The sequence below is a fragment of the Thunnus thynnus genome, chromosome 6 (assembly GCF_963924715.1).
Source record: "Thunnus thynnus chromosome 6, fThuThy2.1, whole genome shotgun sequence".
NCBI classification, from domain to species: Eukaryota; Metazoa; Chordata; class Actinopteri; order Scombriformes; family Scombridae; genus Thunnus; species Thunnus thynnus.
In genome coordinates, this window is record NC_089522.1 from 29040234 (window position 1) to 29065844 (window position 25611).

At 40.6% G+C, this 25611-nt stretch overlaps 2 protein-coding genes and 1 non-coding gene across 3 annotated transcripts in view; all 3 read left to right on the forward strand.

Moving 5' to 3' along the window:
* Window positions 1–146: 146 nt before the first annotated feature.
* kansl2 (KAT8 regulatory NSL complex subunit 2) lies at window positions 147–10234 on the forward strand. Its single transcript, XM_067593267.1, has 10 exons — window positions 147–262; window positions 2729–2986; window positions 3144–3316; window positions 3467–3581; window positions 4162–4325; window positions 4453–4616; window positions 6465–6561; window positions 7373–7626; window positions 7745–7951; window positions 9534–10234. The coding sequence occupies exons 2-10, from the start codon at window positions 2736–2738 to the stop codon at window positions 9621–9623; spliced, it is 1515 nt and encodes a 504-aa protein (XP_067449368.1). The 5' UTR covers window positions 147–262; window positions 2729–2735; the 3' UTR covers window positions 9624–10234.
* On the forward strand, window positions 6749–6882 carry LOC137185425 (small nucleolar RNA SNORA2/SNORA34 family). Its single transcript, XR_010928872.1, has one exon. It is a non-coding gene; the product is annotated as a small nucleolar RNA SNORA2/SNORA34 family (small nucleolar RNA).
* A 759-nt stretch (window positions 10235–10993) lies between the features above and the next one.
* The window catches only part of nckap5l (NCK-associated protein 5-like), a 39471-nt gene continuing 24853 nt past the window's right edge, over window positions 10994–25611 (forward strand). Inside the window, exon 1 of the mRNA XM_067593268.1 lies at window positions 10994–11229. The gene's annotated coding sequence lies outside the window, so the exon portion shown is untranslated. The remainder of the gene's footprint in view (window positions 11230–25611) is intronic.

The window sequence follows — 25611 nt, forward strand, 5'->3', positions numbered from 1 at the left end:
ATTGCACCATTAATGTTTCCATAAACTTTCTTTACTGCTGCAATATTGTGGGTGTAAAATACACTTGCAAGTTTGGTTCCCCTTTGATTGGCATCTAAATGAGCCAATGGCGCGCTTTGAACTCTGGCGTTTTTGCCAATCAGAGCTCTGAGTGGGCGGGCTCTGGTTGTTCCTGCGGTGGCCGTGGCAGTTATCAGGGAATGCAGGCAAACCGACGCAGTGTGCTTCGGGAGCTACGTTAAGTGAGGCAGCCGTGCGGAAGGTAAGCCGTCATTAACGGAAAATTAAGGTATTTGTTCGTCTTCTGACATCGAGGCATTTCGACGATATCGACAAAGACGACTGCTTGTTGTAATCGGTCACTAAATCGCGCTCCCCAGCCGCAAAAATTATGAAAATTAGCCGTTAGCTACTATTAGCAACTGCCGAACAAAGATGGCGACTGCACAACCGAAAAAGAGTGACGCAGTAAAGAGAGGCGGGCTAAAGCTCGGTGTGGCGCCTGGTTAGAGTTGTCCGGGGCGTAGAAATGTACTTTTGCTGCAGTTATAACGGCTGATATAACACAATTTCTTATATATGTTATAAAGGCGTTCGCTGGTTATGTATATGTATATTTGTGGCCGTTGTCTATACATACAATGCGCATTAAAATATGAAAAAAGTTGATAAGACCCGATTCTGACAAGCCACCTGACCTGCCACCGCCTGTTTAGGCGTTAGTTTCAATGATTATCAACATTTCCTTTCGTCCATATCGCATCAGTACGGTGTTTATTAATTTAACTGAACTAAATTAATTGTAAAATGTTCACAGAGTATTAGAGACGTTTCTCGGCAGCACTCAAAATGTTGTACATGTATACATATGTCATAAAATAATGTAGATATAACAAAAAATATTAAGAAACAATAGGTATATAATACAAATATTATTCTTATTGATGTATTTTGCATATATGCATGTCTTTGAGGATGCAAGGAAGAAGAATAGTGTTATCTGGAAGTTAAGTTTGTTTCAAACTGTGGCTAAATTTTAACCGTGTCTAAACTTTGTGGCTAAATAAACCACGTGGATCTCTAAAATATGAACGGATATTTTTTGTCAGATTCCTCATCTTAATGCATCACCTGCAATGACATTTCTTTGTGGTCTACACAGACTTGTGCCCATGTTTTATATGTAATACGTTATTAGTATAACTGTCTCAATTATAAAACACAATGTCCATTGTATTTTCTCAGCACAAGGTGATGCCTTTTTAAATGTCTTGTTTAATCCCACCAACAGCACAAGGATATTTAGTTTAGTGCCATGTATGATTAAGATAAGACCACAAGGCCTTACAATTTAAAGCTGGAACTAGATAATATTTGGCATTTTTGTTTAAACAATGTCTGAAATGATTAGTTTAAAGGAAAAATGCCAACAATTCGCTGGTTGCAGCTTCTCAAACGTGACAATTTTAAGCTTTTGTGTGTCATACATGATTGTAAACTAAATATCTTTGGATTTCAGATCATTGCTCGTTTGGTATGATTTCAGTACAGCAGAAAAAAAGAAAGGTAGAAAATAACATTTTGGTCTTAAATTTTGAAAAATGTAAACATTACTGTCACAGTTAAGTTGTGCTGCAGTGGAAAAGGAAATCAACCTTTCTATTTCTTGCAGGGAGTCAGGTCACCTGACAGCTGATTTATGCTCTAACTGTATATAAAGTAGTTGAAATTAGCTCCACCTGCAGCAGCTACAACAGTAACATGCTGCTCTAACACTGATGCTTCACTATTAATAATCTAATGATATCATGTATTATATATGGAAACAGTTAAAGCCATGTCAAAAGTCCATGTAACTGAGAATTACAACTGCCTTATTTGAGCTGGATTCAGCCTTGTGTGTTTGATGTTTGTATTCCTTATCTGTTGTGTTTTATTTCTACTTAATCTGTAACTGGTGTGCTGTCTTGGTCAGGTCTCCCTCGGAAAAGAGATTTCAATGTCAAAAGGGACTTCGTTGTTAAATAATAGATTAATAAAAAAAAATGTATATTAGTCAGAGGGACCAAACCGCTACCTCTACTTTCATACTTTTTAACTACACTTTTCTCTCTCAGAACTGGTTCTTACAACCTGCTGTCTGACCACATCAGAAATCAAATGTTTTTATCGTTGTTCTGAACAACTTCACTCAAAGGCGACCGTCACATAGAGGGGAGGGGGGACGGGGAGACATGGTGTTGTCTACGGAGATAAAGAAGCGTATTTTAATAAAAGGTTGCACTCGGTCAGTGTAAAAGGTCTCTCGTTTGTTATTCTGACGGCAGCGACACTACAAGGTCGCCGGGTAGCCTACACTCATGAGCACACTACAGCTAAAGTGGTGCACTGCCAGAACGTTCCAGGTGGAAAAACTCTAGAATTACTGTTCTGCACGTCGGACTTAGTGGATTATTAAACTATTTTGACAGTAATTGTTTGGGTCACGGAGCGTATTCTTTATATGACTATATGCACCAAACTGTAACGTCTGTACCGTGATGGTTCGGGACAAGTACACGTATTGTTACACCCCTACTGACCAACAATATAAAATCCAAAGATGTTTGTTACTGTCGTCAAAGACAGAGAAAAGTGGCCAGAAGTTTTTTTTGATATTCGATTATCTTTCTGTCAGTCGACAAACCAATTAATGGACTAATTGTTTCAACTCTGAATTATTTTGCAGATTTGCAATGAACAGGATACGCATCCACGTTTTGCCGTCAAGTCGGAACCGGGTGACCCAGACTCCCCGTCCTCAGGAGCCTCAGGCCTGCTCCTTCACCCAGCGACCATGCTCTCAGCCCCGCCTGGACGGCCTGGAGTTCTGCATCAAACACATTCTGGAGGACAAGAACGCCCCGTACAAGCAGTGCAGCTACGTCTCCTCCAAGAACGGCAAACGCTGCCCCAACGCCGCACCAAAGGTGGAGAGGAAAGATGGGTGAGTTGGAAACAGAAAGTCTAGACTTTTGTTTACTCTGTGTCTCCTGTCCTCCAGGGATTGAACTTGCATACAGAGACTTGAACACCAGACATCTAATAACAAATCCAAACAGATCTCTGACTTGCATCTATCCTACATCCCTTCTCTTCTTTAGAGTGACGTTCTGTGCAGAGCATGCTCGCAGGAACGCCATGGCTCTCCGCGCTCAGATGAGAAAAGCATCTTCTGGTCCAACCCCGGAGTCCCTGTTGTCTCAGCTTAGCGGATACAACCGTGGAGAGACGCACAGCATCGAAGGAGGCCGCTCCGAAGCAAGTCGTATTCTAGGTAAATGGTCTTGTCAACTGTACACATCTCCAGTGAAGTTAATCATGTGTGCATTAGCTTTTCTTCTGTATTGTGGTATGGTTAAATCAACGTGTTTCTTTGAACATGTGTATCCATCATCATAATGTTTAACTCTGCTTCTCGGGGCAGATGAGGACAGTCTGAGTGAGGAAGAGCAGGGACCCTTGGTGTTAGATCAGACATGGAGAGGAGACCCTGACAGCGAGGCCGACAGCGTTGACAGTGATCACGAGGATCCTCTGAAGTAAGCTCAATTATTTTTGACTGTTTCATTGTTTTATTTTAGAGAATGAACAGTTTGAGACAATTTAAAGCCCAATAAAGTCATTTTATTGGATTCATATTGCAGACCTTCATTTCAAAAAGTGACAGTGAAATAAAGTCATTATGCAAACTACAAAAACAAGTCATTCTAGAGTGTGCTGTTGATGTAATATTATCCCGCAGTGCACAAAGAAACGTTAAGGAGCTACTCACAACTGCAACGAATTAAAATAAATTACGGGGATGGTGAAACCCGCTGCAGAAAGAGCTTTTGACAACAAAATAAGTGAAATCCTCAGGACAACATTTGCTTTCTCTTCGATGTTTAATCATCTGTGACTTATTAAAATCTTACTGTGATTGATGTCCAAAGGCACACATACTGCCTCATTTCCTGTTATTAAAATCTGCAAAGTATGTTTGATTTATTTCATACTTGCTGCAAAAACAATATGCTATGACAAAAAGCACATACTGCATATTGTTGAGTGTAGTAATGTTATGTGGCCCTTTTTACTAGTAGATCTTATGATGAATGTATTTCTTCTGTGTCGTGGCAGACATGCAGGAGTGTACACAGCAGAAGAGGTGGCGCTCATCACTCGAGAGAAACTCATCAGGCTCCAGTCTCTCTACATCGATCAGTTCAAACGCCTGCAGCACCTGCTCAAGGAGAAAAAGCGCCGATACCTGCACAACCGCAAAGTGGAGCACGAAACTCTAGGTTAACACACGACAGATTGTTTACTAACTAAACATGTTTTACTTGTTTACTTGCCTTCAACAGTCCAGACCCTCCACAAGACATCGCAGGCCTCAATGATAACTGTGTTTGTTTATGTTGATGACAGGCAGCAGTCTGCTGACGGGGCCTGAAGGACTGTCCATGAAGGAGAGAGAGAACCTGAAGAAGCTCAAAGCTCTGCGTCGATACCGTCGTCGGTACGGCGTGGAAGCCCTGCTGCATCGGCAGCTGAGAGAGAGGAGGCAGGCTGTGACAGAAGGAGCTCCTCAGGTGGGACGCAGTTAAAAGAGTAGAAAGTAGTAAAACTAGTGAGCAAAAACACAAAACTTTCCCATTTTCCTGGCAGTATCTAGCCTCGCAGATGGTTTCAAGTCTAGCTGCCCAGGTTTCAGGATATCCATATGTGTACATGTGGCAGTTTTAGTTTGTGATGCTCAATGCTTTGGAGAAATATATTTGAAACCACAAGAGCAGAAACAATGGACCTCATGCAAGAACTACTCATACGAGCAGATTTGTTCTTAAACGGCACGTACAAGCAATTTAAAGAATTTATGATATTTACCACTTTTCTCATAAATATAAACAAAATTTATGAGTGGGACAGACCTGTTGTACAAGTCATCGACAGACAGAAGTGTTTTATTGGCATATTTCAGCACAACAACTTAAAGTAGTTGCTAAGAAACTTCTCACTCCGCCAGCTGCCTCAGTGTCTCTCTGCACATCTCTGTCCAGCATCATCTGACAGCGTTAACATCACCTACTGTAGATTATTATCTTCTCTCATCTAATATCTCCATGACTGTCACATCCTCCGTCCACCTCTTATCTTTCTAAAGCAGCAGAGTTCAGCACTACTGTTTTTTTTTTTTTTTAGCATCTAATCTCATGTCAGACTGTTTCCTCTTAATTTCTGTCACGTTACAGTTCTGCTCTGATGACACGCAGCTGTACTATGAAGATTTTCTAATTATTTCAGATCCCCTACTGCTGACATTGTTTAAATATATTTTTTGTCTGATGACAAAACAGGACTTTAAGCTCTTTTTTTTTTTTTTTGTCTTTGGTAACGAATCTTGCCCACAAACTTAGTGTATCAGGTCATCTTACACAGCAATTTTAGGAGTATCGACTACGCTAATGATCATATCATGAACGCTCGCAAATCTCTAACGGAAAAGTCAGAGGTTTAGGAGAACAATACAAAAATGTTCTTGCTTGAGGTCAAATGTCTACACTGGATGATCTACAGTTATTGCTGTCAACAGTTTTTCTTCGAGCCATATATCACTACTGAAGAAACAGTCCCTACTGTTTATCTGCACTTTATGCATTAACCATATTGACGTGACTCTCTCTCTCTGGAAAGAGATGTTACTGTTGAATACATTATTTAATGTATTTTTTTTCATGTCTGTGAGCAGTTCAGACTAAATTCCATTCACCTTTTTTGTTGTATTTGGGTGGAGGCAGAAATTTCTGAGTCTGATAAATCAAAATCTGGGCAAAAAAACACACAAACTATTTGCGTGGCTAGATACCACGAGGGGTAAGTGAGGCCGTTTGTGACCCTTAAAATGAAAGGCAGCGCTCCAACCTCAGTCAGTTTAGTTTGATAATTCAACAGAGTTAAAACGCCAAGGGTTTTGTTGAAATAAACATGACCTTTTCTTTGATTTTAAAAAAGAGAATAACTCACTAAGCTCTACAGAAACGTGGTGGTAAAATACATATGATGCATCATCACACACATGCAGGCTCTTCTACATCAGATGTATTACAGCGGTAGTGCCTTCAAATGTGTTTGTCACGTTGTCCAAAACTACAGTGACTGAGGGGAAACTGCATACTTTTGGTTTTTAGATTATGCTCAACATTTTTGAGTGCAGCAGAATGCAATTGAGATTTGATCAGTCAGACACTGAAAAGAAACCAGAAGAGTTTCACTTTATTTTCATACGCCTTTTCCTCTTGACAATTTTGTGGCTTCCAGGAATGATAATGGTCTTAAAGATGATTATAGTTATAAAGGAAATGCTGTTATGCTGTTATGTTGATGTTTTTCCTCTCGGTTTAGTGTTACGATCTTATCTAACACTTCTCTCTCCTCTGCAGCCGCACACAAGAACGGTGTACGAGAAATGCATCTCCTTTGTGGAAGGAACCCGGTGTACCAATCCCTGCCTGCCCATGACCCGGCACTGTGTCTCACGTATCCTCAATGGTGTTTTCATATTGGTTTGACTGAATGAAACCATAATAGTTCAGAATGTTTCCATAAAAGAAACCTCAGATGGGTTTTCACGAATTGAATGAAAGAATTTATTAACATTTCTTTTGTTGACACGCTGACGTTCTCTCTTCTCATCGAAACGCCTTCACCTCTCGTTCGATCCGCTGCGGCCCCGATCAAGACCAGCAGCTTGCAGTAGCTGCTGGTTTCAAAGGGAGCCTACATAAACTCCTTCCTGTGGTCTGTTGATTTTTCCCAGAGTGACACAGGGGTTAATCAGTTCAGTTGGAAGGAACAAAACCCCTTCCCAACCTGTCTTCATTTTCTGTATTATTTTCATTCAACAGGATTAATGTGTTTACATTGTAGTTTTCTCTCTGGCAGTTTTATTGCAAGTACTGAATTTTGTGTTCCTCTAATCGCCAGTTTAGTTTGTCACCAGTATTTCATTGTGAACAAACCCTGCAAAGTATTTATGCTCAGACAGAAATCACTAACACACTGTACACAACCACTCAGGCATGAAGCACTCGAGCCTTTCGCAACATCACAATAAGAAGCTTTATGTTGAGAATTGACTACAGGAAGATTATTTGTAGAAATGAATTTAGTGCTTGCAATAATTACAATTTGGCAGCTAGTGAGGATAAAGTTTCCCATGAGATACAACACAGTTTTACTAATTACTTTTTGAAAATGGGAGCAGTTCTGTTTTATCTGTTTGACCCTCTGGTATCAGTTTTCCTGTTTGGGTACAACATGTCGTTGTCCTTGATGACCAGACGCTCAGACATCTTCCAAGACAGCAATCAGGTGCTTTTCAAAATGTGTCCCGGCTTGAAAGACGTCCCGTGCGACCGCACCGTGCACATGGGTCAGTCTGAGGATCCTCGCTGCCCGCTTCACCTCACCCTGCCTCCCCCCATGTACCAGCCAGAGCAAGAAGCTCCACCGCAGGAGCAGTTCACCCCCGCCAGCAAAGACATGTACCTGAGTGCCGCAGAGCTTCAGCCCACAGAGAGCCTTCCTCTAGAGTTCAGCGATGTACGTACAGATGATGATGATGATGATGATGATGTTACCTTTTCTTATCTCACTTCACGTCATGTTCCACACTCACTGTCAGATACTCCGTTACAAGTATTCATCTGATGTTATGCAGGACCTGGATGTGGAAGGAGACGGTATGCAGGGTCCTCCGTCCCCCCTGCAGTTTGACACGGCCTTGGCTCTGGAGGACCAGACCATTAGAGCCATCGCCGAGGCCCCGATGGACATCCTGACTGGAGAAGACCCAGACCCGGTGGACCTGGACGCCTCAGGACAGGAGCTTTCTGAAAGGGACGTGGACGCCATCATGGATGACCAGGTTAACTTCTAGTTAGGCGCTTTGTCATTCTGAGTGTCTTGAATTCTTTCTGTTGACTGATGGTGCCCCATACGCTCTGTGAAATCAACAATCATACACGTTTATTGTGCCAGTTGCAATCTGTCAAACTGAATAATATCGATATTTAAGGAGTGATTGAGCAATAAAAGACTGGTGAATTGTAGAGTTATGATGAAAATAGGGTTAAAAAAACCTGCAAGCAGAGACTTTAAATCATCATCTATCTGCACTGCTTGTGTTATGAGAATGTAGCAGAATAACGAACAAGCTCTTGCACATAAAGGTGCCACTTTTTTATGCATTGAAAAGTGTCTGAAGCGGAGGAGAGTGCAGGTCTGGATGCCAATTCTGCAAAGTGAGTTTGTGGAAAAATGTTTTTCAGCGGGGTGTCCTGGTCTGAGTCCAGCTGACGTCGTTCACCATCTTTCTACTGTCAACCAATAATAAAGACATAAAATGCCTAATAAATATACTTTAAAAAAAAATGTGTTTAGCATTATGCTCACATGTGTATGTCAACGTTCAGCTTTTTCATCCATAAGAACATGGAAATTGCAGTTCTTCCTTTCCTAATCAACCGACGCTGATTGCCAAAACATAGGATATACTCATAAAATATAAAAACAACATAAAACTATATTCCATAATAAAACTGTTAAAGAACCATCCAAACAACATAAAAACAAAACGGAGCTTCATAAGTAATTTTATAGTCACATTTTCCATACGTCCTTCAGTCATGAACCGCGTCTGTTTCAGCGGTAATTTAACCGACTTTGCTACGTTTAACCCCGGAGCTGAGAGCTTGAAGCGGGAAACATTCGCTCTTCTCTGAGTATCGCGCTGTCTTCTGTTTACCCTCTGTTTCTATCACAGTTCTTAATCTGTAGAGGTTTACAGCCTGTCATGCTGTCACCCTGCGTTACTGTGTGTGTAATGACGCAGCTTTAAAAAAAGAAAAAAAAAAGGTAGTGATTCAGCTGAGGGACTTTTTAAGGAGCAGCTCTAAAATTGACGTCATCAAACATCTTGTTTTGTCCCCCCCAACCGTCCAAAATCAACTGATTATTGCAGCTGTTATAAAGAGTCCACTGTGCTCTGGGTTGGTTTGTAGACATTAGTCGTAGCAGCAGTCACATTGTGAGATCCTGATGAAGCTCCGAGTCATCAAACAGTGAACTCAACCTCGGTTTTTTTAATTAACAATAAAAGATTTCATCACTTTTTTTTTTTTCTTCTCATGACTGTCAACTTTGTTTCAGCCCGTAATCACATTATGTAAACATGGCTTTTGAAGAAACATGTACAGTGTGCTTGCAAAAACAAGTCAATAAAGGAAGCAATTATTTTTGTTGTGTTTCCACATTCTTGCACTGTGCTGCGGACTGTATGTCGGGTGACGTGTCAGACTCTGACAAACATGGAAGGAATTTCAGCCAGGACGAAACAGAAAAAATGGTCTTCAGTTGAAAATTACAGCCTTTAAACAAAGCAGCAGATCTTTTTTTTAACCAGCAGGTAACTTTACTCCTGTCAGCTCACTTCCTGTTCTTCCTCCTAGGTGGTGTCGGAGGTTGTCGGAGGTGAAGGGGACGCCACAGACGGTTCGCTCCAAGACGTCGACGCTGCTACTGTTGACGCTCCCAGATGAACAAATCTTGAACTCAAAGACTGATGCTTGATCCGGGGGCTGCGACTGACGATTATTTTTCCTGATTAATCGATTAGTTGTTTGTTCTATAAAACATCAGAAAATAGTGGGTAAAAAAAACATCAATCACTGTTTCCCGAAGCCCAAAGGTGACGTCCTCAAATGTCTTGTTTTGTCCTGAGAACAGTCAACAACCCAAAGATCTTCACTTAACTGTCATAAAATACTAAAGAAACCAGAAAATATTCACATTTAAGAAGCTGGAATCACAGAATTTGGACTTTTTTTTTCTCTGTAAAAAAAAAAATGACTTAAAACGATTAATCGGTTATTAAAATAGTCGGCGATTAATCAACTAATCGTTGCAGCTCTTCGATCTACGGTGAACCATTTCCAGTAGACTATTAGACTTTACGTCATTGATTGTACTTCTGTTTGTCATGTGGGTGTATTTATTTGGTTTTCATGTTTAGTCTGGGTTAAATTGCCTTAAAATTGCACCCAGTTTAGTCGGTCAATGTTTTTTCTCAGTTTTGCATCATTTTGTCTGTGTAACTAAAACTTAAAGTGCACTCATCTCTCATCCACAAATAAAACTATTTTCTGATACATTTTGTTGAACGCTTCTTAAAGGACGAGTTCACAATTTTTAAAGTGTGTCTTTAAAAACAACAGTTGCTTGAATGAATGTTGATGTTATCGTTCCTCCTGTTCATACTGGCTATTAAAAGATCTGCTTCAATGCTTTCAATGTAAGTGATCCATTCAAAATCCATTTAAAAAGTTGATTTGATGCTTAACCAATTGGATATCTGCCACATTTACAGTCTTTTTAGCATCAAATTCAGTATAGTAACAAAAAGAGGAACTTTGGCACTAAAAAAAGACTTAACATTGAAAGATATCTACTATGTTTGAAGCTTCAGATAAACTTTTAAATACATTTTTTGCACAGAACTGTGGATTTTTGTCCCCCCATTACTTACACTGTAAATGCATTGTGAAGGGAATGATTACAGCAAGAAAAACATAGTTTCAGAGTTCATTTGGGCACCTGACTGTTGTTTTAAGACTTATTTGGGAAAAAATTGTGAACCTGTCCTTTAATGATATCCTAATCTGGACAGATTTACGATCCTAGCAGTGGTGTTTTTTTTTTTTTAAAGTGTGCAGAGCATATTTAGAGCACAGAAAAACCACACATACAGGCAGCTTTATATTTATATAAGTATATGGTGAAGTTATGTTTGGCAGCATGGGGACAACTTCTCTGAAGAAGAGGAGAGAAGGAGGAGGAGGAGGAGGAGGAGGAGGAGAGAAAAAAAATTTGGGGCGGGTAATGCAATTTCATGCAATGACATCACTTTTCCTCCTCAACCCAAACACTAAACGCCGAGCGGAGAAAGAAAGCGGCTGCAGCACAGAGAGGAGCAGGAGGAGGAGGAGGAGCAGCAGCAGCGGCAGCAGCAACGGCAGCAGCAGGAGGAGGAGGCTAGGAAATGAGCACAAGGTTTTAACCAAACATTTAAAAGACACTAGCCTGTTTATATATGTTTATTAAAGATGGCACGACAGCGTCGACTCCGGCGGTTTCCGACCAAATGAGGTGAGTTTAAAGACGAGAGCGAGAGAGAAAAAAAACAGCCGTTAAAATGCCGTTTCATGCGCTGTAACGTTAGCTTAAAATCGGAATACCGACACTCATCCTTTGCTGGCTTTTTTTCATTGTTTTAACATCACCTGGGAAGTAAAGTAAACGTCTGTGCTGATAGAAAGCTTTAAATACAAGAGGTTTTTTGGTGTGTTTTTAACCGTTAAACGACCCCCCCACCTCCCCTCCTCCTCCTCCTTGTGTGTTTCCCGGTGTTGGGAGACGCAAGGGCGGTAACAGCGTTGCCCGTGTGTCGGAGGGGACCCGTGTCGGTGCAGGATTTTCGGGTTTGGAGGAGGAGGAGGAGGAGGTGGGGGCTGTCTCCATGGAAAGAAAAATGACATTTTTCTAGGTTGAAACACCTTTATGTTTAGCTGCTTTACACGGTGGCTAAAAAAAAATTGCAGCTGTGTCGCAGTTTCGAGGGTTAAAAATCTGTGAAAAAGGGGGACATGGAAAAGGAGCTGTCAGCTGTAAGTGCGTTGAGGGCACTAACGGTTCATTTTTCATCCAAATGAGAGACTGAAAGCTTATGATGGGAATAAACTGCTGTTTTCTGTCAAATCCCGGTTGTGACTGGACACAGTGACACTTCAAAAGCAGCCTGGCTTACATTAAAACAAACCAGCATCACTGTAATAATGATGATAATAATAATAATAATAATGCTAGTGAATGAATTAACATGTCTGCAGCAGGGATGCATGAAGAGGAAACACCACCCTGGAAATGTTAACATAGAGTCATTTTTAAGGAGGATTTAACAACATAACCATACGTTAACTTGGCACTGCATTTGTTTCCTTGAGTTTATGTTTTTATCAGCTGATTTAAAGCCCCCCATCCCTCCCCTCCTCCTCCTCCTCCCCTCCACTCAAAAACTTGAGTTGGATGTTTGAGCTTCATCGTGCAGGAGGATGCAGAGTTTGACTCTAGGAAGCTGTTTTCTTCATCATCTGCTGAAGGAGGAAAAAAAAGTTTCTGTGTGCTCACCATAAATCTCAGCTTTTTTTTTTAAGGCGTGTACTAACCAGCAAGATTTGTGACATCACAACTAGTGTGAGCCAATGGTGATGCAGTGTGCAGATGGCACAAGTGTGATGTGGAAGGTTGAACTCTCTCTTGTGTGAAGCAGTTAAACTTTCAGAATGAATAGTTTCTCTAAGGAGTAGGTTAGGGCTGTGACTAATGATTACTGTCATTATTGATTCATCTGAAGGTTATTTTCTCATTTAATTGATCAATCATTTACTCGGTGAAATGTTTCAGATGTTTTCAGTTAGCTTGTTTTGTGCAGCTAACAATCCAAAATCTATATCTAAAAGATATTTAACAAAGAAAAACAGCAAATTGTCTCATTTGAGAAGCTTGAACCAAAAAATATTTGCTTGAAAAATAACTGAAACCATGAATCAATTATCAAAACTGTTGCCGATCATTTTTCTTTCCAACGACTAATCGATTAATTGATTAATCATTGCAGCTGTAATTATGTAATTTAACTTTTTTGTGGAAAAAAACCATGTCAGACACAAACTCTTATTCAAAGAACAGTATTTTACATGTGTGGAAGATGTCTTTAAGTGTTTCTGATGGTGCAAAATATTCTTTTAGTGCACAATCTGATGCCTTTAGTTTAAATAGTATCGGAAAACGACATAAACAGCACAAAGTGAGAGGAACAGGAAGTGAAAACACTCATTAAATTTAGTGGCAGCACACAGTTTATGGTGTGATTTAATGACCAGAATTGTCCCGTGTCGGGGGTGAATTATGTTCACGCATATTGGAAGTTGACTCCAGTTTTTTTAGTGTAGTTTTCAGTTTAGGGTTTTGGTTTGGATATTTTTTCTAAGCCCAGTTCCTAAATGTCAAGATATGTTTTTGTTTAACTGGATTATGTACCAGCAAGAATACAATCCTGCTGCAGTTTTGAGGGTAGAAATCTGCAAATGGAACATGGAAAAATTCATGTTAAGGGGCTGATTTTCATTGGCGTCGCACCAAACTAATGCAGGGTTTAGAACTGTTATTCCTGAATATTTTTCAGTGTTGATTAGTCGTTTTACCTTTTGACTATAAAACGTCTCTCACAGTTTATTTTGGTCCAAGCCGACGTCTTCAAATCTCCCAAACTTAAAGATATTCAGTTTAATATCTTAAAAGACACATTGGAGAAGCTGGATTCAGGGAATATTTGGAATTTTTGGAGCTCTAATACAGTTACTCCAAATGGTACTTTTCCATGAAGGTAACCAGTTGGATCGGCGCCCATATTCGCCAGTATAAAAACTTATTGGGAGCCGTACTGGCAGTGAATACGTGTTATTGGATCACCGTTTTAACAATGCTGCTTTTCAGTAAATGTGATACCTTCCACATTTTCTGAATGGCACTCTAGTCATGAGGAGTGGATTGTTTCTTGTTTGTTTTCACATCGTGAAGGATTTTTTTATTGGCAATAGAACATGTGCCAGTAATCTTGATAAGTTGTAGGTCTGCTCGGAGATTAAACGAGATTTCAAACATCTATTGGCGTGCAGCGTTTTAGAGTCCTCTCGTAGCGGAGAAAAACATCCATACTTAATGATCTGTGCCTGTTGGTTTAAGGCCAGATATACGCTCATGCTGTTTTCATTGTCTCATCGTTTTTCTGAACAAAGACCAAGTTTGAGGTCAGAAGAAGTAAGGATGGAGGAATAGTTTCAACCCTTTTTGAATTACGGACTTACAGAGATGGCCAGAATTCAGGCTGTAAAATATTTTAAGTTTCACTGAAGATCTCCTGTGAAACGCTCGATGAATCTTTTAATGTTTGCAGGCTGCGTTTTTGGGTTTTTTTTTTCTTATTTTGCTTTGAAAACAGATGACGTATCCCTCATGCCTTCTCCAAATTGTCTGTTGATGTAATGTTGCTGTTTGTTGTTGTTGGCAATTGCGGACAAATGCTGTGTATCATGTGAGAAAGACCTCATAGACTACATGACACAAAGAGCCATCGAAACTGTGAGAGCTCAAGAGTGGAGCGAAAAGATGGAGACTAGTTCCTAAAAGTCGAGAAGTCGTTCAAATCCTCAGTGGTGGAAGAAATAAAAGTACCAATACAGCAATATAAAAATACGCCATTACAAGTAAAAGTCCTTCACGAAAAAGCCTACTTAAGTAAAAGTACATAAGTATCAGCAGCAAAATGTAGTTAAAGAATTAAAGTAAAAGTAGTGGTTTGGTTCCTAGTCCAGTGGTTCCCAACCAAGGGGTTGGACCCCTCCAAAGGGTCAGCAGATAAATCTGAGGGGTCGTGAGATGATTCATGGGAGAGGAAAGAAGAAGAAACAAAAGTTCTGATACACAAATCTGTTTTCAGTTTTTGGACTTTTTCTCTGATCTTTGATTTTTGCTGAAATATTGGATCATTTGAACATTTATTGAAATGAAACCATGTGAGAAGTTTAGAGGAAAAAATCACGATTTGGTGGAGCTGTTAACAACTCATAGACATCTGAAATGTGACCCCGACTACACACTGCTTTCATCTTTAACAATGTGTTGTATTTTAAAAGCTTGTTATATTATCCATTGTGTCAAATCTTCATCTGAAAAGTAACTAAAGCTGTTAAATAAACGTAGTGGAGTGGAAGTATAAAGTAGCATAAAAAGGACACACTCAAGTACAAGTACCTCAAAATTGTACTTAAGTAAATCTACTTTGTTACTCTTCCCCCACTGCAGATAAACCTTTTAACCTCTAAACTTAAAGTCCACCAAATGGACAAAACGCAGCAGTGTAAACATATATTCTACTTTGCTGATTGGGTGGAATTATTGACATTTTTTAGCTGATGCATGCAAGTGAAAGAATTTAAACACGAGCTGGGGTTTCAGAATGAACGCACATGAACGTGCGACATTCGGAACAACACTCGGTCAAGAACATAAGGACCCACCGGCCGCTTTGAACATCTCATCCTGAGGAATGACCTCAGAGCCGCCGAGGGCTCTGCGGATAAATGTGGTTCCACTCTCCGCTCGCTAGATTACATTTATGGTCTGTGTGCCCGTGTTTGAGCTCCGATTGAAGTTTTGTGAGAGCCCGTGTCCCAGTGCAACTTTTGAGATTGCATATCCAAGCTGTGCCGCATTACATCATGAAAAGCTGAGCCAGTGACTTATTCAAGTGTAATGGGCAGTATAAGTGCTGGCTCGCTCTGTTCGCCTCTAATTGTTCACAGATGTTCTGCACGCCTTTGTGTCCCACATCTTGTTGCAGCCGGCTCACACAGACGCCACATACGGTGTTCAGACTTTATTATAGCGGGGGGAAACGTGGCATGGAGTAAGTGTTTAATTTGGCTGTTGGTTCTGTTAACCTGTTTTGCTTATTAAAGTGTTTATTAGGCATCACGTTGCACCACTAATATAGTAGTGCTGGAACAATTATTGACAGAAAGCCTATCGCAATCTATTTTGATAATCGATTAAGTCGTTTATTAAGCAAAAATGCAAAATATTCTCTTGATCCTGCATCTCAAATGTGCAGATTTGATGATTTTCTCTGTTATGAATTGATTAATTTAAAAGAGAAAGGTCAGTAGATTAACAGATAATGAAAAAAATCATTAGTTGTAGCCCTAAAATACAGCAGCACATTGCAGTAGGGCTGCAACTAATGAATAATTTAATTATCTATTCATTTATTTGTTTGTGCATTGAAAAAACACAAATTTTAATAGAAGATTTAACGATTTTATATGTACATAAAGACATGTTCACATATACTCAGCTATACATGAATTTTAAGAATAAGAAGAATTTAAAACACTCGTGCAGGAGCAGTAAGAAGCTAAAAGCTGAAATAAAGACCTCTGCTTCAAACTCTGATGAGGGACGGAAAGGTGAAATTATTGAGTAATCTGTCTTGTTTTGTCTGACTAACAACCTCAAACCCAAAAATATTCAATTCACACAGAAAAGCAGCAAAAACTCTCATTGGAGAAGCTGGAATCAGAGCGTGTTTTGGTTTTTTTCACTATTTTTGCTTGAAATATGACTAAAACAATGAATCCAATATCAAAACAGTTGCCTATTATTTCTCTGTTGATCAACTAATCGATTAATCGGCTACTTGTTCCAGCTCTACATCGCTGTCTACAATGCTGTTTTTACAGAGCAAACGACCTTAAAGACACTACAAGGTCAGTCCTTCTGTGAAATATCACTTTATTAGGTCGCAGTTTACCGTTTTTACAGGGAGGAAAGAGCAACAGGACAATAATTTAGTCAGTTTGAAGTCTAGTAGGGGTGCGCAGACAGGTCAGAGCCTCCTGCGGTCGGCCTATCTCTCCGGCGTCGGCCCTCCCCTTCTGCATAAACGCCCATGCTTTGAAGATATGCTACGCCGGGGCTGGGACCTCTCCTTATCAGCTATCAGTTCAGCCCTTTACCGCCCCGCCGTCTGATGCATGCAGGTGCTGTAGTTACCATGGTTATACACCAAAGGCACTTCTGGTGTCTGCATTAGCATCGCAAAATATTCATCAATTACCCCCGCGGAGTCGGCGCGGTACGACTGAGCTCACAGCAGGAGGGAAGGCTGACTGAGAGCTCTGCAAGACTTCATCATCATCATCTTCACCACGACTGTTTACACGCCCACAATGCAGATATTTAGATGAAAGGGATTATCTCTGCCTGCATTGTTTCCCCACAACTCCCCCTTTTTTTTTTTTTTGTTTTCTGCATTTTTCACCTCAGCTCAAGGCTTGTTGTGATTATTTGTACACACGTCAGCTAGAATATTAGCCCAAGAAGTCACAAAGAGCAACTTAGAGCCTTCATTTCTACATAAACTGCATTAGAGCCTGCTGTGTCAAGTATGGCCTCTGAAATATGCATGATCGAATGCGCTTGAGGAATCCTAATAGTATGCGAGAGAGAGCTCCCACTAAATGCAGCGGAGTCGGTCAAAATCCACCCTACAGAGGAATCTGTGGTCATAAAAAACATTGAAGTTGGCAAAACACTGCTTTTAGCTGCTGCAGCTGTAACAAACATTCAATTCATCAGTCCGTCCAGAGAAAATATGGCTTGGAATGTAGCTTTAATCAATTCAAGCAAACCAGGTCCCCACCACGTCCTGTTTGGCCAAAAAAAAAGGATTAAATTGTCGTAATTTTGTTCAGTTTTACACCGACAGAATCTAAGAATCTACACTTGGATTTATGATTTTGAGTTATGACCCATGATAACTTGGATTAAGACTGTGTAGATAAAGAATAACAGCTACAGCGGGAGGTTTTGTCTCCTATCCTCTGCATCGAATGAACACTGTTCCTTTGTGCACCCTCGCAGTTTATTTTCATTTGTCTTAAAATAAGTTGTTATTGAGGAGCTTTATGCACCCTTCCCTCCCCCACCCCCAACCCCTTCAATCCCTAAACCCTCTCCCACAAGGTGCTTAGTGAACTACTGGTGCTTCAGTGTTTTGAAATTCTCAGGAGCTTCCTGTTTCCAAACGTGTCCCACCAGCATCGGATCTATACGCCTTTTAAAAACATCAGCGTTCTTCCCCGTGGAGATGTTGTGTGTGTGTGTGTGTCGCTGAGATGGAGAGCAGCCTTTTAAAAGGAGGATCTCCATATATAACCCCCTCCATATAATCTTTATTCTGTACCATAAATAGGTCCTTCCTCTTGGACGGACCTTGGGAAGAGGATGTGGGTGATGATGAGCACGCCTGGCTCTGCTGAGATAGCACTACGAGCTCCAGGTCTCCAGGAGTTTGAGCCGCTGTGCCTGGCGGCCAGATGTGGCCAGATGTAGAGAAATTGTCCATCATCAAACCACTCATGCACCTCCTCTGCTTTGTCCAGTCTGGTGTCATTGCTCTCCAGATGTCTGGAGCTTCTATCACAGAGCTCGTTTCTCTCTAACATTGATGAATCTGAATATTGAGAAGCGTTTTTAATTTACCATAAGAGGTGACAGTGGATATACTTTTTATTTCCATTTATCTTATTTTTTACAGTTGAACAAAACTCGGTCAAAACATAGTATATGGCTGGACCGTGTATGGTCAATGTGTGAAATTGGGGCCAATTTGTTACAGGGATAGTCAATGGTAGAGTCTATAATGTGAATTCCTGCATATTAAATGTTCATCTGTAGTGGTCCCAGTAGTATTTGTTAAAGTGCACTGAAGTAGCATATCACATGACGTGGTTAAGCTATGTTTGAGTTAAAAAAAGATGTTATAAATGCAGTGATTGTTATTTGGAGTGTTTTAACTGCGCGCTCTACCTCCATGCCTCTGGCGCATAGAGAGCTGTTTTCTCTCCTACTCCGCGAGCTCGTGCTGGTCGTCACGGTCCGGATGCAGCTGAAGCCGCGCAAACCGACGTCGGAGGTCTCTCACGCGCGGCAGCCCCGGGCGCACCTCCGCATGAGCTGCCGACATCATCTCAAGGAGCGATGTGATGCTCAGCGCCGCCACCGAGGCCGCAACAACGCCTCCACATGCTCGTGCAGTCGTGCAGTCATGGCGTGTGAATCCGGGTGCAGATCGAGGTTGGGGCGTCTGCAGGGCGCTCGAAAGTGCAATAAATTTGGGAATGAGCTGCACTCAGTGGAACCGCTGTAAACGCTCCCCTGAGGACGGGATAGGAAACGGCCAATGGGGAAGCTCCAACACTTGGCCGGCCGACCAATGGTGTAACTTTATCACTCACTCAGTCAGTCAGAGACGTTTCACAGTGACATGGTTTCTAAATGACCTCAAATCTAGTTTGGCATTTCTGTGCTACAATTTCATGTTACTTATACGCTGCACACAAGTGGAAATGCAGAAAATTTAAAAAAGATTTTGCTAAGAAGTTTTTATGCTCGGCTGAGGTGGAAAAGTTGATGTATCGATAAAAGCAAAATGCAACAAAGTGCAGCGGAAACAGAGTCATAATAAATAAATCATGACTTAACATCCACTGAAGCAGCGGATGAAAACATCAACTCGGTTGTGACTAACACTCCTCAGATTACACATGAAACAAACACGTCATATTTCCATCATGTTTTTACATTGTTTTTTCACCACTTGAGGTTTGATTGCCGCCCTGTTAATTACATCATCTCCTACGAACGCTCTTCTTCTGCAAAGGTTTAACAGCTGCTCCACCAGCTCAATGACCAAACCTCTAATATTTACAACTGCAGTTGGATGATTTTGCATATTTTCAGGAAATATGGTTGAAATTTGCTCTAAATTATGTGCAACAAGCTAATATTGGCAGATTTCTTGGTTTAGCTCTTGGCAGTAGTCGGGGCCGATGACACATTTTGTTACCATGGTGATCTTCCCCGTTTCTAAAAGTGCGTCAGAAAACCCGGGTTAAGCCCAAAGATAACTGACTAATCTGCTGATATGGCTTTGTAATACAGAGTCCCACTCTCACCTTCCGTGACACGGTTTGTTCATACTACTCGGCTCTAAAGACCGGACATGAAGGCCGCTCATGACCTGGATTCACTTGTCTGGCCTCAGCAGCTTGTCTTGTTCAGCCTCCACATTTTTTCCAGGCATGTCAGAGTTCAGTCATTTGGTTGCGAATATGACTCACCGAGGGATCAGGTAGTAAAGACGTTTGCTGACACACATGGAAATCCAGTGAGGAGCTGGACTAAACGCAGTTGTTCCTCTGGCAGGCAGTCTGGTTACACGGCTCGTAGTCTGGTTGGCAGGGGACACCACCTCCTCTCTGGAGTATTTACAGTGGTATGAAACCTGCCTTTATAGGGGCCACGACAAATGGTTTTCATTACCGGGCTTTTTTTATGAATGCAGAAATGAACTGAAGAGCAGACTCTGAATCCTTTCACATGTGAGCCATTTATTAAGGTCACCGCTGCTCTGGAATGACATTGTGATAAAAAAAAAAAAAATACCTCTAAAGTTGTACATGTGAAGGGGATTTCTGTTGGCCTTGCATGTATCACACAAATAGCTAAGCCAGACTAGAGCCGGGCCACTAATGATGGCTCACCGGCTACAACTCCTGACTTCCTAATGAGGTCCGACTAAGCCGAGGCTTCATGCAAATTAACACAAGAGGCCTCCACCGACCCCACTGGGGGCTTTCATAGCTCCAGCTGTAGACCCCTGCACATCTCCTCTCCGAGGCCCGAGTGTCACATTTCTTGTAGGTGGATTAGCTCTCCGTCCTCACATGGAGCTGTGCACATTACTGCCCATTAAACTGTCTGCCCCCTCAATGGGGGTTTGTTCCCCATGAGTCTGATTTACGGCTCTTAATTCAGAATTTCCCTGACAGTTCCCCCTCTCGCTTTAGCCGCCTTCTGACCAGAAACAGTTAAGATGGACCATCTGCTAACGGATCGTCGCTTTCTATATCTTTACTAGGGCTGCAGCTAACAATTATTGACGTTATCGATAAACCTGCCAGATATTTTCTTGATGAATTTTTAGCCCAAAAAAATGTAAGAAAATGGTGAAAAATGTCAAGTCATCATTATCAAATTGCATGTTCAGTCTAACCAACAATCCCAAACACTGATATGTTTATTTTACAATCATATAAGACAAAGAAAAGCAGAAAATCCTTAAATTTTAGAAGCTGGAACAAGCTCATTTCTGGCATTTTTGCTTAGAAAAATTATACGGGTAGCAACTAAGGATTATTTTCATTATGAATGAATCTGTCAGTTATTTTCTCAATTAATCGATTAGTTGTTTGGTTCATAAAATGTCAATAAAATGTTGATCACTGCTTCCCAGAGCCCAAGGTGACGTCCTCAAATGTCTTGTTTTGTCCCGACCAACAGTCCATAACCTAAAAATGTTCAATTTACTGTCAGAGAAGACTAAAGAAACCAGAAATATTCACATTTTGTTCTTAAAAAATGACTTAATTTAATAGTTGGTAACTAATCGACTCATTGCAGCTCTATAGAAGACAAAGAAAAGATGCAGATCCTCACATTTTAGAAGCTAGAACCAGCTATTTATCAGTCAGTCATCAACATTGTTGACCTTTTCAAACTGAAGTATGTTTTTGCAGGGTTAAGTGTTGATATTATTGTTTGTTCTTAGCGGTAGGAAGATTCCCTGTGTCGTCTTATCTTATCAGGAGTTGCATGTGTGTGTAAATGCTGCTTTGAAGAGAAGGTGTGAGTGTGATGACAGTGTGGCAACGTCCTGCTTTACATGTCGTTTGCATTGAATTTCAGGTCAGTCACATGTCGCCTCCAGTGTTGCCCGTAGGAGAGGAAATTTCCAGGCGAGTTTTCTTCCATTAAGACACACGTTTTATCACCTCCTTGACATTCTTGTGTCCAGCTCTCATTTATGTCCACATTACCATTGAGTTTTTCGAGCAGTTAGTGAAGAATCCTCACTTGGGGGGGAAAGTGGTTGGCGGAGTGGGGGGGTGACAATAGGCCTTTTATGTTGAGTTATCCTCATTCCGTTGTGTTAGCTCCAGGGGACCATGTGACCGGCTCTCATTCAGGTCATGTCGGCCTGTTCAGCCTTTGACCCTCTTAGAAGGGAAGCGAGTCCCCTCAATGTCCCATTCATCCCATACAGATGTCTATGAGCGTTAATGTCTGACACAGCAGAGGTATGACAATCCCCTGACAAGCCTTCATTCAGTTTCTTTTCAAGTGATGTGAGTCGTTAACTCACTCCCACTAATTTCTGACTTTAATTATAAGATCTATCAGAAATTTTCTCAGAATTTTCTCCAGTTAGTTTATCATGATTGTGGTCCAAAATATACATCTGCTAATCATAAAACAAACCAGCATCCACCAATGCATAATTAATAATTAATTAATTAAAAAAATAGAGCTTTTTGGTGTTAAACTGAGACTATATTTTGCTCCAGGTGCTCTAAGAAAAGTTGCAGCAGATTTGTAGTCACTTTTTGTATATTCATATACCTTATTAGATCAAAAAAATGTTGAAAATAACAACACACACGACTATGACACAGCAGCACTTTGAGCTAAATGCTAACATCAGCATGCTAACATGCTAACAACGACGATACTAACACGTTGAAGTTTGGCAGCTAATGTTAATTACCATTTGAGTTTAGCTTGTTAACATGCTAACATTTGCTAATTGACATTAATGCTAACATGATGGTTAGCATGTATAATGTTCTCCATGTGAACCATATTAGTTCAGCCTGTTAGCATGCAAACAATGGCTGATTATAAACACAAATTACAGCTGAGGCTGATGGGAATGTCATTAGTTTTGTAGCTATAAACCAAAATATTGGACAATTGAAATTTTGACATGGCGCTGGATGAAAAGTCAGGGGGGGTCACCAAAGTTATTAAAGTTCATTCTGTGGGAAACATTAATGTCTTCACCAAATTTCATGACAATTTATCCAATCGTTGTTGAGATATTTCAGTCTGAATCAAAGTGGTGGACTGACCAACGGACACGGTCATCCGTAGCAGCATAGATGCTAATTTGGTTGCAGAAAAGACAAAAAACACTGAAAAGAGGAACAGCAGATGGAGAGATGATAGCAAAGGGGGAAAAAATAAGTAAAACAAGGAAGTAGAAACAAAGCATTCAGCATTGTATTGAATAAATTCATACATTTTTATGAATTGTGTAGTCAGGTCAAATCAGTCGGGGATTTTTTGAAAATTTGACTAGTTTTTTTTAGTGTCTAGACTAAAAAGATGTTGCTTCTGTGCACAAATGTCTTTTTTATCATACTTCTTTCAGTAAGTAATACAATTATTTTGTATATTGAAACAAATTAACACTGAACTCTCTGCTTTTTTTTTTAACTTTCTGTCACACCTTAAAACCAAAAAGAAATTCTGAGTATTAGAAAGTCATATCTGCAATTCACCTGTTGTAGAAAACACTGTTGAAGAATGTGATAGGATTTAGATATTATATATTCAGAGTTCCTTTAAGGATCCAGTTATTTTGATGAATAATGGAGAACTTTGCTGCATGTCATGTTTTGTTATCTAGGATGTGAAAACTATCTCCAAACCCCTTAAAATTGCAAATACAACCCTATAATCAGTCAGGATTTGGTGATTAAAGAGAGTTTTAGTTGAAGCTGTGACAGTCATACGCTGGTTCTCTCTTTCATCCACTAGGTGGACACACATTAGAGGCCTGCTGATGAGGACAGACTGGGCAGGACCGCCATATGTGTTAGTAATAAGAGGATAAGTCCTGTCTGAACACGAGCTCTTTTGATCTGGGTGATTTTTGATGTGTAGCTCAGCGTCTGGGCTGTGTTTTCTGATGACCTGTGCAGTTTTCCTGGGGCAGTCTGGGGCTCATTTGAGTTGATGTAAAGTATTTTGTCTTTGGGTTTTCCCCTGATTTCCCATAGTGGATTTATCAGTGTCGACATTATCCTGAAAACAAAGCTTGGCTTTTGCTCATCTCAGACATAGAAATTGAAATTCTGTGAATCTGGGGCAATTCTATACTCGCCAAACTGGCTCGACTGTTTTGGTCAAATCTGAATGACAATAGCTTGAAACAACTGACATTCATGTGAGCCCCCTGGGGGCACTTGATTTTGACTATAGGAAGTCTGGTGCGGGGTAAAGTCGATTCAGGTCAGGTCTCGTCTACTCAATTAGGGTCAAATTAAAAAAGGAATCACTCAACTTTAAAATGAGTACATATAGATCTGTTGGTTACAATTTACAAGAGTTGTTTGCAGAGGCGAGGATGTTTTCCCTTGCATATCTACTTTATTGTATTATCCTCCCACATTCTGGTCATGAAACCCGTGTTTTCTTCCTCCTGTTGTTGTTGCCTTGGCGCCCAGTCATTTTGTCATCAGACTTGGTTTAGTGTGTCTGGTATGTCTGGGAGTATGAGGATGATGTGGTTTTATTAACAGGGAGAGCAGATGAGTCACACAGGGTGAAACCCTGAGCTGTTCCCATGAACTCCGGACAATGTCCGGACAATCAGGTCCCAGCATTGTCTGGAGTGGCGGTTTCACACATGTAGTACAAAACAGGAGATTGTCCATGTCCGACGTGTTCTCACCTGCTGGAAATACTCTGTTTGGTTTAGGTGAGGGGCGGCGCCTGGGTAGAGCGCGCAGGAGGCAGGACATGATGCAAAAAGTAGTGTTTTGTTTACAGCATATCAAAGATGGCGGACGAGGCTGCCAGCTCATAATGATGACTGTTTTTGCATTGATATCAATACTCCATGTATCAATGAAAGAGTGGAAAGCAATATACATAATTAGTTAATATATAAATGACCTTTCTTCCGGTTTTGTGCCAGTCACATGGTAGAAACATCATCAACATGCCCACTCAATCGCTGTGAGTTCTCCGGACAATGACCTGCTGTTTTCACATGTGGGCTCAATCAGACTTTACACAGACTTTGTACTGAAGAGCCGGCAGAGTCAAGTCCGTTTAATGTCCGGTCCAACTGATTCAGACATTTTTGTCCTCACATACATCTCCTCTGGGTAACGTCCAGATAACTTCAGTGTTGCAGCGCATGTGTGTGAAAGCAGCTCTGGAGAGACGACCACACCGAGATGCTGTGTTCAAGTTCAGGTTCAAGTTCCTTCAGTTGTCATGTGACCAATAAGTACAGTGACGCCGTCGTTGGCCATGAAAATCTGGAAACACTATAAATGTTTAGAAAACCTTCAAGCTGCTGACCAGTTCAGACGATTCTCTCCTAATGCAGGCTGCTGCTGAAACACTCATTCATGTGGAAGAGGTTGATTCATTGATTGACAAGATTAATCTTAACTATTGATTAATTGTTTCATTTTTTGAGTAAAAATGCCAAATATTCTCTGGTTCCAGCTTCTCAAAAGTGAAGATCTGATGCTTTTCTTTGTCATATATGATATTAAAACAGCTGTTGGCTCTGGGAAATTATAATTATATTTATTTTCTAAAGCTGAAATGATTAGTTGATGAATTGATCAATAAATTGGCAACTATTTTGATCATCAACTAATCGTTTAAATAATTTTTCAAGCAAAAAACACCAAGCGCAGTTCCAGTATCTCAACTGTGAGGATTTGATTTTTTTTTTTTTATGTGATAGTAAATTTAATATCTTTGGGTTTTGGAGACAGTTTAAAGTAGAGTGACATATAATGATTATTGTCATTATCAATTAATCTGTGGATTATTTTCACACTTTGTCTAGTATAGTGAAAAATGCCTGTTATACTTTTTTAGAGCTCATTGTCTTCAAATGCCTGATCAACTGTCCAAAACCCAAAGATATTCAGTTCATGACGCATTAATGAAACATATGTGTCATATATGCATCACATC

Excerpts from the sequence above, each read along its gene's own strand:
- kansl2 (XM_067593267.1), top strand. The coding sequence starts at position 2,736 with ATGAACAGGATACGCATCCACGTTTTGCCGTCAAGTCGGAACCGGGTG. Across the intron at positions 4,617-6,464 it reads TGACAGAAGGAGCTCCTCAG|CCGCACACAAGAACGGTGTA; the intron begins GTGGGACGCAGT and ends TCTCCTCTGCAG. Across the intron at positions 7,952-9,533 it reads ACGCCATCATGGATGACCAG|GTGGTGTCGGAGGTTGTCGG; the intron begins GTTAACTTCTAG and ends TCTTCCTCCTAG.